Source organism: Crocodylus porosus, unplaced genomic scaffold, assembly GCF_001723895.1.
Source record: "Crocodylus porosus isolate Cpor-Errol unplaced genomic scaffold, CroPor_comp1, whole genome shotgun sequence".
In the NCBI taxonomy this organism is placed as follows: domain Eukaryota; kingdom Metazoa; phylum Chordata; order Crocodylia; family Crocodylidae; genus Crocodylus; species Crocodylus porosus.
The window spans coordinates 3,930,361-3,942,776 of record NW_017728923.1 but is presented as its reverse complement, the minus strand read 5'-3'; the positions used below and the strand labels follow the sequence as shown (position 1 = coordinate 3,942,776).

At 44.5% G+C, this 12,416-nt stretch overlaps 1 protein-coding gene across 4 annotated transcripts in view; it reads left to right on the top strand.

Annotated features, from left to right (window-relative positions):
• Positions 1-12,416, top strand: part of RAB11FIP3 (RAB11 family interacting protein 3) — a 160,342-nt gene that overhangs the window by 144,143 nt on the left and 3,783 nt on the right. For all 4 annotated transcript variants that reach the window (XM_019539971.1, XM_019539974.1, XM_019539973.1 and 1 more), the window contains 4 exons: positions 2,183-2,286; positions 5,380-5,520; positions 6,381-6,462; positions 9,816-9,953. In XM_019539971.1, the coding sequence (XP_019395516.1) occupies positions 2,183-2,286; positions 5,380-5,520; positions 6,381-6,462; positions 9,816-9,953 (465 nt within the window). The remainder of the gene's footprint in view (positions 1-2,182; positions 2,287-5,379; positions 5,521-6,380; positions 6,463-9,815; positions 9,954-12,416) is intronic.

Here is a 12,416-nt window from a genome sequence, read left to right as displayed (position 1 = left end):
CGGGCCCAAGGGCCGAGCCCTGGGGGACCCCGCTGCCCACTTCCCTCCAGGTCGAAAATGACCCATCCACCACCACTCTCTGAGTACGACCCCTCAGCCAATTTACAATCCATCTGACTGTATAGGCATCAGTGCCACAGTCGCCTAGCCTTTTAATGAGAATGGGGTAGGAGACAGTGTCAAAGGCCTTCCTGAAGTCTAGAAAGACTACATGTACTGTGATACCTGCAACCAGTGATTTTTGTGACCTGATTGTAGAAGGCGATCAGGTTGGTCTGACAGGATCTGCCCCTAATGAAACCATGCTGGTTGCCCTTGAACATCATCCCTGCTGCTGACCCATCACAGATATGCTCCTTGATAATCTTCTCAAACAGCTTCCCCAGGATTGAAGTAAGACAAATGGGCCTATAGTTGCCCGGGTCCTCCCTCTTCCCTTTTTTAAAGATGAGGACCACATTGGCTCTCTTCCAGTCGTCTGGCATCTGGCCAGAGCACCACGAGTGCTTGTAAAGCTGTGCCAGAGGCCCAGTGATAACCCCTGCCAATTCCTTCATCACCCTGGGGTGGAGAGCATCTGGACCCACTGATTCAGCTCCCTGCCGGCTGAACTAAGAGGGATCTGAAGGGCTTCACCTTCGGATCCGCCTCAGCTGCGCTGGCACCCTCTGCCCCACTTACCTTAGGAGGATCAGCTGCTACTGCCTCCTCTGCTGCTGCTGCTCCTGCTGCCTCCGCTGCCAAGATAAGGGTGCAAACAAGTATGGGGCACACGTGCCCTGCTCCCTCCACTTCTGACCCCCAACTGCTGACACTCACCCCAACCCTTGCTGCAGCAGCCCCAGAAATGACCGACACCAACTGCGGAGGGAACTAAGTCAGTGGGTGTGGGGCATGGCTTTTGCTGTTACGTGCACCCCAAGAGGGCTGTGGGCTGGGGGACTGCACCAGCCTCTTTCTGGGGGGTGCGTGCCACTGGATCTGCACACTGGACGAGAGCAGGTTGCCACTCACCCCAAGCACCAGGAAGAGTCCAGTGCTACCGCTGGCCCCAGCCCGCAGCGGCAGCCTGCTCTTATCCTGCGTGCAGATCCAGTGGCAGGAAGAGCCCAATGCAGCCCAGCAGCCCTCTTGGGGTGCACGTAGCAGCCAGAGCCATGCCCCTCGCCCCACACCCGCTGACAGTTCCATCCACTTTGTTGCCTGCTGCAGCCCCCGGAGTGGCCAACAGGCTGCACCATGCCCCTCCCCTACCCCTTCCCTAGTCCCAGCCTTCCTCCCTTACTCCCTCACCGCCATGGGAATGTATTATTTTTTTTCCCTGAGTTAAACCGATTTTTTTTTCTTTTTTCTTTGTCTTATCCTGATTTGAACCTGGTTTTTATGTTTGGAAAATAAACTCTGAAAAATTCCCAGATTTTTTTTTGAAAATAAAAACTGAATATGTGGAACCACTAGGCATAAGGTAAACATGGAGGGAGAAGAGTTATTTTTGTCTAATTTTTTTAAACGAATTGGCAAAAGTGTTATTTGTTTAAAAATACTTGGACACTTTTTAAGGAAGAAATGGATATTGTGTCTCTTCTAAGTACCATAAGGCTTAGATCTGGATCTGGTGTAAATTGTTAGAGTTGTGACTTCCAGTAAATGTATTACAGTTTATAGCAGCTGGTTGTCTTCTATAGACCTACAACTTCAAAGCCTTCATGAAAAAGGTGACTGGTGTAACATGATTAATCTGGAAGATGCTACTCCAGTGAACTGCTTGGTCCTATATTGATTTTGGGGAAATGGTCTAGGAACCAGGCTATGAAGGAGAACAAAACATTTTTTTCAAAACGTGCAAGAAATGTAATCAAAGTGGAAGCAGCCTATTCTCAAACTATTTAAATACAAATTAAGTCAGTGAGTGTGGAGGTTGGGAATGCTCAGACAGCAGCAGGTGATTCTGTGACAACACTTCGTGATACTATAGGAGTCAAACAAGGCCAGTATGTGCTAGAAGTAACTGCCTGGCTGGACTAAATCTATTTCTCTCATGCAGTTATTTCACTGGCTCCCTAGATTTCAGTCCTGATGGGGATGATTCTTGGTGTTAGGTAGCAGCTTGCCTGTGCTCTTAATGACAATGGCTAAAATGAATCCATTGGCATCTTGGTCTCCTGTTTGTCTCTTTGCTCAGGTTATCTTCCTGGAGAAGAGGGTCACAGAGCTGGAAAAGGACACAGCAGCCAATGGAGAGCAGCACAATCGGTTAAAACAGGAAAATCTGCAACTTGTGCACAGGTGAGGAAGTTCATCTTGCATCCTAGGGGCAAACAGCTCCAGCACAAGTTTCTGAAGGTATTCTAGAGCTACTTTCCTTCCTCTACTCCTTGCGCATGTGTGTGCGCGTGTATGTATGTGTGTATTTGGACTAGAAAGTGACTCTGAATGGAACCTTCACCCTTATCCTCCCTAGGGTTACTGACTGTGTGAAAGGCAGTTGTTTTTTGGGAGCTCCTGTTTTGAGTTAAGTGCTGGAAGCAAGCCAGTAGGAAAGGAAAGTTCAAAAAGACACAGAGCAGAGTATTAAAAATTAGTAAATCTGCCTTCATTCAATGGCCCAAACAACATCCAATCCAAAGGCTGCTGATTTAAAGCCAGCAGCCATCCAATTGCCTTGATTGCAAGAGACCGCTCTGCTTTATCTCCAGTGCCCTGCCCCCTGCCCTGCCAGTTTCCTGAGTCAGTGAAAAATTACTGAGGATTCAGTTATGCATGCAGCCTGACAGGTGTGAGTAGCTCACCTTCAGGCAATGATGCCCCTTCATTCATAAATAATCTGTATGGCATCTAGGAGCATTTTGTCAACATAGTTTGCAAACTCTTTAGATCAGGGATGGTCATTTCTGTATGTGCACAATGCTTAGGATGATAGGGCTTTAAGTGTTCCCTGGGATGCTACTACTTTGACTAATAGTTAGCAATAATACATCTAATACAATTTAGAAAGGAGAAATTACTATTTTCCCCCTACTCAGCCCTTCATTTAATACAATGCATTTTAACAGCTGTTAAGGAAACATCTACACCTCCCACAGCCCCAAATGACTTCATTGCTCTCAGATGCTGGCAAAAACATAAACTCTGAACCTCATTTAAGTATAGCCATTTGCTCTTTAATCTCAGATAAGCTTCTATCTTCCAACTCCATTTACCTTCACAACATAAAGCCATTAGAAGTTTATTTATAGAACTGTAAGACTGGTAAGTAAGAAGCGTGTCACAGAGCTCTGTGTTACTTGAGTAAAGGTTTCCTTGCTAAACTTTCACAGTAATAAGATGTTTTCATTTTAATCACTTAGCTCAGGTTTAACTGGTTTTTATTCAAATAAAGGGCTGTCTTCACATGGGGCGATCTATTAAAAATGCCTGAGACCGGTATCGTGTTGCTTTTGAAATGTGTCAGCATAAACTACATAAAATAATATGCTGGCAAACTTCTCAGCAATTTGTATTGAAGCTAATTCACCTGTGTGCTGCCTTGGCATAAAAACGAAAGCTAGTCTGTGCACCATTTATTCACCTGCTCCAAAGAACAGGTTTGCATACTTAGATTAATAACATTTGTGTTCTAGCTTAGCATACCTACAGGCCTTCTGAGATTTCTGTGCTCTGCCGAGAACCACATAGCAAGAAAAGTCTTCTAGGTTTGGGTAGGAAATACCTCCACATTTCACTTAAGAGAATTCCCTTACGGGTGTGAATTCACAGGGAAATGGGCACATTCTTTTAGGTCTTAGATTTATTTTAATATGAACTTATTCTAAACTGGCTAAAGTTGCTTTCCAAATCCCAACATTTTATGTCTCTGCGACAGTTAGTCATTATGTAAGACCTATATCACTTGTATAGGATCTGCTGAACCCCAAATAAAGTTATTTCCAGAACTGCCCAAATATTGTTGATAACACACAGGAATTTCTCTTGTGTAGCATGTGAATTTCATACTGCATTAGAAATGCAGGAGAAACTGGCAGCCAAGTTGGAAAAGAAAAAGAATGAAGGGACTAGATGTAGTTCAATTTCACCATTTATTCTGTGGAGCACCCAGATCTTACAATGATCCACTAAGATGCAAATTTTAAGCACTCTTTTTCATAGCATCCTAGGGAAGTAGGGCTGGAAGGGGCCTTGTAAAGTCATCTATCCCAGCCCCATGTTTGAAGTGGGATCATCCCTGACAAGCATTCTAATTTTCAAAACTGTCCCAGCCAAGTATTCTGATTTTCACTCCTGGTGAAACAACCCAGTATGCTGTCTGTTTGCAACAAGAGTACACTGTTGTTGGCTCATACTCAGCTTATGATCTACTGCAGTGGTACTCAAACTTTTTGCCCAGCAGACTGGATGGGCAGTGCCTGGTTAGCCTGTGGGATGGATCTGGCTGGTGGTCCTGAATCCCATTCTTGGAGGGGGATGCAGAAGAAAGCGGGGGGTATGGCCCAGCCCCAGTCTGGCTTCAGGTTGGGGAAGGGGGCATGGCTTGGCCCTGATCTGGCTGTGGGGCTTGGGAATTTGGCAGCAGGGGAGGGTGACAGCATTAACTGTCGCTGCTCCTCAGTCGCCATATTTCCCAGCCCATGGGGAGCCCTGCGGACTGGGTGCCATGACTCCATGAGCCACATTTGGCCCAGAGGTCGAACACTGCTGGTCTACTGTAATCCCTGCTCCTTCTCTGCAGTATTGCAGTTTAAGCAGTCATACCCTATAGTCTGTATTTGTGCATGCAATTATTCCATCCTAAGTCCAGGATTTTGTCCTTGTCCTTGTTGGCAAGTTGATAAGTTGATCTTTCCTTTTAAAAAGGGTTTCAACATAACACTGAGGCTATTCAGAGTGTGGTGGCAATCTACCTACATCCTTTTTTTGGATTCACAATGATTCTACTGTCAAATCTAGATGCTTCAGAGTTGGTACTAAAGACCCCAGAGAGAGGAGTGGTGGATTTCATGGCTGTAAAGATACCATATTTAACATTAAATAATATATATTTAAACAATGTATAGTTTTCCATGTGTGGAATCTAATTAATGGGGGGTCATCTTAAATTTGAAATAGATCTGGTTATGGATAAATAGTGTGCCAGTTGCTTTCACATCGTCTTTAATGAGGTGATCCCTTGTTAGGTGTCTCTTCCTTTAGCTTTGTACAGGCACACTTCCTTTTGACATCTTATGATTTTTCAGGTTCCCTGATCACTCCTGTGGAAAATCCTGTAGGAAGTAAACTGAAGAGGATGAAAAAGGACATCCCTTCTCTCAAATAGCAGAATGCCCATGGGACTCTTGTGTAATGTCAGGAATGGTTAATTGGAATCTTTCATTCTCTCTAAAGAGCTAATGCCCTTGAGGAGCAGCTGAAGGAGCAGGAGTTGAAAGCAGATGAGACCCTCGTGGAGGAGATCAAAAAACAGAGGGAAATTCTGAGCAAGATGGAGAGAGAAAAGTGTATTGAAATTGAGAATCTGCAAGCCAGGTTGGTCCAGCAGCCACAGCCTTGTGCTGTGCAGGTTTCCTGATTTTGTTTTGTGTTAAATATGTTTCATGATTAGAACACACCAGTGGGTAAGTTTCCATCTTATTTTGCATCCAAGTTTATGCTGCTTCAATAATGGCTGTACAAAGGTCTTTCTAACCCCCCTCTTTTTCCTGCTTTATTTTTTCCCCGTAACTTTATCCAAAAATAGTAAATTAATCACCTCAACTGATGCTCAGTTTCTAGTTGGGGAGAATGTCTTATTTGGAGTTCATTAATTCCGCTTACTTTTACCCTATATATGTCTCCTCCTTGTTTCTGTTCCAAATGCATGAATAAAGACAGTGTTCACTTGAGCCATGTGAAAAGACCATGAAAGTCTGTTTGACTTTCTAACTCGAATCACCTTCATGAGAACAGGCAAAACATCTGATCCTGTTCTTAGTAGAGTCAGTGAGAGTTTTGCTAGGATCAGGTCCAGAGTGAAGGATGTGGATATGGTGAAGCAGTTCCAACAGAAGGAAGAGCAATGAAGGTAGCCCTGTCCTCAACCGGAAAGATGGGGCCTTATAGATGAAGTATTTGTAACGGCAGACAAAAATCACAGGAGTCCAGCCACACTTAGTCAGATGTCTGCTTCTCTGTCTCCATGATTGTCAATGGGGAAATTTGAAAATTTTGAGTTCTACTTTAAGAGATAGGGAGAAGGTCAGTTTTGGAGTGCTGCCTTCAACCCCTCCCCATACTTCTGATTCCATGTTCCTGCCTTCAGTGAATGTGCTCTTATAATTAAGGCTATAAAGTTCTCCAATGCTGGAGGCATGCTGGCGAACTTTAAGTGTGTATATTTGTTGCTACAGACTACAGCAGCTGGATGATGATAACAGTGAGATGAGATCCTGCGTCCCTTGTTTGAAGGCCAGTATCGAGAGGCTAGAGGAGGTGAGGGGGAATACTTTCTTAAATGATGTTATATATTTATTTTCTGCGTACTAAAAATAGGAAGAGAGATCTGTTCCCTGTTCCAGAGATTGGGGTGAGAAGGCGTGGATGCACATCTCTGTATTCTGTGCTATAATATGTTATTAATTTTTTAGCTGCAACTCAGCACCTTCTCCTGATGCTGTTTCTTTCCTTTGCATATCTTCGTTTCACATCTTTGCAGTGTAATTTCAAACTTGTCTTAGGCAGAATCTGATGTATTAGGCAGAACTTGTATTGTCTTTCTTCCAAGACATTATAATCAATGCCATAGCAAGGGGGTGCCAATAGTTACTGCCCAGCCTGGGCAGGATACAGGAGGGAGCCACAGGCTCCCACTTCTGTGTGCAGTCCTAGGTAATTGTGGGAGAGTGGGGGACCTGTGCCTCCTGGATCTGTGTGTGGGGCAAGGGTGGGCTGCCACTGTGGGCTTTGCCCTGGGTGCCAAACGTTGTTGTGGCACTGAATATAACAATTGAAAAATGGGGAGGGAGGGCCACTGGAGTTTTCTTTGGGAGTCATGAACTTTGGCTAAATCCATCTTGTTCAGTTCACATGTGATTTGGGTTTTTTGGCTGACAACTCTGAGCAGAAAATGCGGCTGTTCATTTATACAGTAGACTTGTATGGAGTCTAGGTTATTCAACAAAGAGATCTTTTTGAAGCCTCATCTCTTCCAGTCCTACCCTAAACATTACCCTGGGCCATAGCTCTGTCTGGAGAGACTGAGTCACTGCATTGTCTTCTTTTAAAACTCTGTAGATTTTGGTGTTGAGCACCTTGAGCCAATGCAGTCTGATATGAACTTCATCAGCAGTCTTCTAGTCTCACCAGAGGATGGAATGTGTTCCAGCAGTGAACACTCCTGTGTCTGTTGCCTTATATCAGGGGCGGGCAATTATTTTGGGCAGAGGGCCACTTACTAAGTTTTGGAAAGCCATTGAGGGCCACATGACAGGGAGCCCAAGGCAGATTAATATTAATTTTCTGAATTTTTTAGGGGCCCCACGGGCTGGATAGAATGGCCTGGCAGGCTGATTTTGCCCACCCCTGCCATATATGCTTTATAGCCCTTTGTCATACCATTCATGCATGAAATGCTGCCCTCTTCTGGCAGATTTTATGGAAGTCTTAGTTGCTGTCACGAGAATGCATACTCTTAAATTAACCTAGTGCAGAGGAACCCTCTTATAGACTAGCCTTTTTTTAACTTCAGAGCATTGAATTGTTTCTTATTCTTCCTCCATGATCACTATATCTAGGATCCATTGAGTATGTATCTAGCAGTGGGGATGCGATGCAAACTTTATTGACGTTTTTCTTTTAATTGCCAAATTCATCAGAAGAAAAAATCTTTATGCTAAGAACATGTGCAAGTGGGCAGAGGGATGTGTGTATTAAATAGAAATTACAGTCATATTTGCCTGCGTGCAAAGGTGCCAGAAGATGAAATTTATATTTAGATGCCTGCATATTTTGGACCCTCTGTTTTTTCCTGGATTCAGAGCCTTTAAGGCTCTGTAAGGGGCTATTATTAGTCTGATCACTTGCGTAACACAAACCATAGGACTCAACCCAGTGATTCATCTATCAAGACCTGGTTTAAAAAGTGCATTGAGGTTTGTTGGGGGGGGGGGTGTTCTGATTTAACAGGTGCTATATAAAATGATCACTTAATAAATAGGAAATCCTATGTTTTAAAGAGTAGGTTTAAGAATATGTGAATTATATGAGGCTCTGCTTTTTCCTTGGGCACATTTAGCCATCTGCAAAGTGTTTGTTCCTAACACTTCTTTCTTTATCACTCTGGAGTGTATTGCTGCTGGGTGCACATCTGCACATACATATTGAGCCAGGGCAGGAGCCCCAGGGGTCAGCCTGCCAGCCCATGGTTGCTTCCCCTGGGTCAGTGTGCTGTAGAGGGGCTGGCTAGGGGCATGAGGGTGCTTCAGTGCAGAGCTAGCCAGCAGGTAACCCCTGCACTGAAGCACCCTTGTGCCCCAGCCAACCCCTCCAACATCTACATGTGTCCTGCTATGGAGTAAATCAGTTTACTCCAGCCTAATGGGTGGCTCACATGTAGATGCAGAGATGTTTACTGCACACCTAATTAGTCTACTGCACAGTAAATGTCTTGTGTAGATGCGCCCACAAAGTGTTATTGCTTTTCTTTGTTTTTAATTTAAATTGGAATGAAGGTGGCTAATGAGCAATGACAGGTGCAATTATACTAGATCTTCATGAAGGAGGGAAACTCCTGCTGATAAATTGAATGTCTCCTTTAATTCAGCATGGTCGAAACAAAGATTTCCTGTTAATATAATTTCACATTTACACAGCACCTTTCATCCCAGAAAATGTCAGTGCACTTAATTAACCTGAGAGTCTGACATTAGGCATCAAAGTAGTGGCTTAACTTTTACTGAGAGTTGTTTGTTTTCAGGTGCACTGAGCAATGTGGTCATTTGTTCAAGCATATGCTGTTAAGTACTTAAATTTGTGAACTTTAGTCTATATAAAATCAAGGTGCTCCTGAAATAGCCATTTTTTACTTGGCTCCCACATTAAGGACTACCTGTGCATTACGCTACATTATAGAGAGGGGCTGATCTAACAGAACTTGAAAACCTAAAAGCAACCTGTTAACATCTACATATCTAACTTTTGAATGGATTTGGTATGCTGTCCTGTGCAACCATTCATCTGAGATACGGACATTATATTGGGGTGTTTCAGAAATGCCATGTAATTATAGCTTAGGTTACATTCTCCGCTAAAGCTTTTATTTCTGCTCGTCAAGGATCCCATTACATCCTGGTTCATCAAAAACCTCCAAGTAAGGAAATGCCTTAAGAGGGGTTTGTATGATGTCTCTTAATTGCTATTTATCCTTAAATATCTCAGAGGTGACATCACGCTGTTTCAAGCTGAGAGATCCCTTTGATTTCATGTAACCTCTGGCCTATAGCTGTCACTTACGCCCCAGTCCAGCAACATGATTTCTGTGCTGTGCAGAGTCACTAGGCAGTTATTCAGGTGCCCACATAGATGGTTTAAGACAGGTTGTGATTTGTTGTGTCAGCTAGCTACACTACTACATCTTCTATTGCTGCCAAAGTACTGAGTCTGTGAAGTCCCCAGAGAGCAGATGAAAGCACAGCAGGCAAAGTATCTGCAGTAATGTACATCAGTTGAAAGCATGTTCCCTTACTGTGACGTGTAGGCTTGACCTCGTGGATTAGCAGGGGGGACGGTCCTTGCAAAACTGTGAGAGAATTCTGGTGATATTTTTGCATGACTGAATCTTGTTGCAGGAGAAGCAGAAGTTGTTAGATGAGATTGAAGACCTCACTGCTCAACTCAAGGAGGAGCAGGAAAGCAAGAGGAAGATGGGAGACAAATTGAACCATGAGAGACACCAGTTCCAGAAGGAAAAGGAGTCCACCCAAGAGGTGAGTAAATCAATGAAACTGTCTAAACCCTTCTGCCTGTGTGTTTGTCCGGTGCCTTCAGTTATAATGGATGCACCTACAGGGGGAAGAAGAGGGGGAACTCTTGCTTTCATTGCTAGGGAACCAGGAGGTTCAAACTGCTTATAGGTAAAATGTCCTTGATAATTTTGTCCTACCTTTTTGCCACTACTCAAGAAACAAAAAAAACAAAATCACTGTAGCTTGGCAGAGCCTAGTCATAAGGCAGTCAGTAAAGATGCCTTGTCGTAGCTGGGCAGAGGAAGCTGACACAGCATCTGTGCCATTTGCTCTCTCAACTTGTATCAAAGCCATCACTTTCAGGGACATGAAAATTCATCCAAACTTAATTGTGTTTACAGATATAGATATGCGATATATAGTCCTCTGATTTAGGGCTATTTTCCCTATTCAGCAATGCCCATTTTCATCCATATTTAAGTGTAATGGAAAAGGCATGAGGATGGGACTTGGAATCAACCAGTGTTATCATAACAAGGGCAAGAATGTAATAACAGTCAGAACAAAACTGTGGCTGTTTACAGGTGTGAAAAAAAGAAGTGTTTTACTTTCAGCTCCATGTGTTCCTGCAGTGAACCTAGCGCATGCCCACAAGGGGCATGTTAGTTTGACCCAGCTTCCTGAAGCCAGTATAGATCAGGTGCTTCAGGTGAGCTTTTTGGCATTTGTATCCAATACCTGGTTAAATCAGCTTCATATAAAAATGCCAACAAGCCCCACTGAAGCACAGAAACTGGGGAGCCAGGTCAAACCAACACCCTTCCTCTTCTGGTAAACAGGGGAGGGGGTTGTTTGTTTGGTTTGGTTCTATTTTTTCACATCTGTCAGCAGCGTGTGTGTTTTGTGTGCTTTGCACCAACCATTCCCCCTCGCTTCCTGCTGTCTCATTCAACGGCCCCCTTTGAAGCAGTATGGAAGATCACTTATTCTTGGTGTTACAGCACTTGATCTACTCCTGACAAGACAAACAATACGAAGTCTTTGCACACAGGCAAAACTACAAACCTCTTCTTGAAAAGGGCCAAGGGTTCAAAAACTTCCCTTCCTTCAGGAGTTCTGGAAGATTGGTTTCTCCATATTACAGGGCAAATTAATGTTTGCCATCCACAGCAGAAAGGGAGGCTTTTGCCTCAGTTTGCCAAGCAAGGTGGATTGTATTATAATGCAAGCAGCCATTTGGTAAAAGTATCAGGGCTGACTTTTGAGGGGGTGGATACAAAACACTGCCATTTCCAAGCAGCGGGTTTCTGTTGAGGCTTATTGAAGCGGGGAGAGTCCAGAGCTGCATGATCTCTCTCGTGCAGTTTGGTCATGTACTTGAACTTCCAAAACATCTATGTGCATCTGAGGGGCTTGTGTGCTCCTTGCTGTGAAATCCTGGGAGCAGCAGAATAAATGAGTTGAAAGAAAAACTCAAATAGCAGCCCCAATCCATCCCCTCCTCACACTAGCTCATGGGGAGCTCTTGCCTTGGCATTCCAGGGGCTAGTGCTTATTCTTCAGTCCAGCATATTTGTATGGCTCCCCTCCCTGTCTGTAGTCACTGTTTTATGGTGCACAGTCTGAGGAGGGAAAGGGAAGAAACCATCTTCTGCCTTTGGTTTGGCAATGTGTTTCTGCTTCAGGTGGGCCAGCTGTGGTGTTTTACTGCCATAGCTGATCTGTTTTACTGGGTGAAACACATGTTGATCATTATCTCTCATCAGGCCCTGTGCCAGGCCCCAGGTTGGGACCTGGGAAATCCCAGGATGGAGGCACAGAACGCTGGGAATTCTTAAGCTCCCGCTCTGCTCTGCACCTCCGTGCTGGGACCCACACTTCACGTAGAAGCACAGGTTACTGTGGGATCTGATGTGGAGCAGGGTAGAGTGGCATGGGAACCAGAGAGTCCCTGGTGCCTAAGCCTCTGTGCTGACTTGTGCTTCACATAGAGGCACAAGCCAGCATGGGCCAATGGCACACATCTCTGTACGTGGGGAAAAGCTGGGCAGGCACTCTGTGGGTTTGAAAGGTTCACTTCTGCCTGGAAATTCCCACAGTGCACAGTGCTCTCTCAAGCCTTTGGAGAGCATGGGCAGCTCTGAGCTGCTTGAGCTCTCCCACCATAAGCAAAATAGATGTCTGCCACAGTAAAGTGGTGCAGATTGTTACCACATTTTGTTGCAACTACAAATCTGGGCATGTGGCACAGCAAAAGGCAGGGACATCTGTTTGCATTTCACTTTGTGCTGCCATGAAAATGTTTATGACATCATATACTGCTGGCTAGCACTACGGAAGAAAGAGACTTGGGGGTCATCATTGACCACAAGATGAACATGAGCCTGCAGTGCGATGCTGCGGCTAGTAAAGCGACCAAAACGCTGGCTTGCATCCATAGATGCTTCTCGAGCAAATCCCGGGGCGTCATTCTCCCCTTGTACT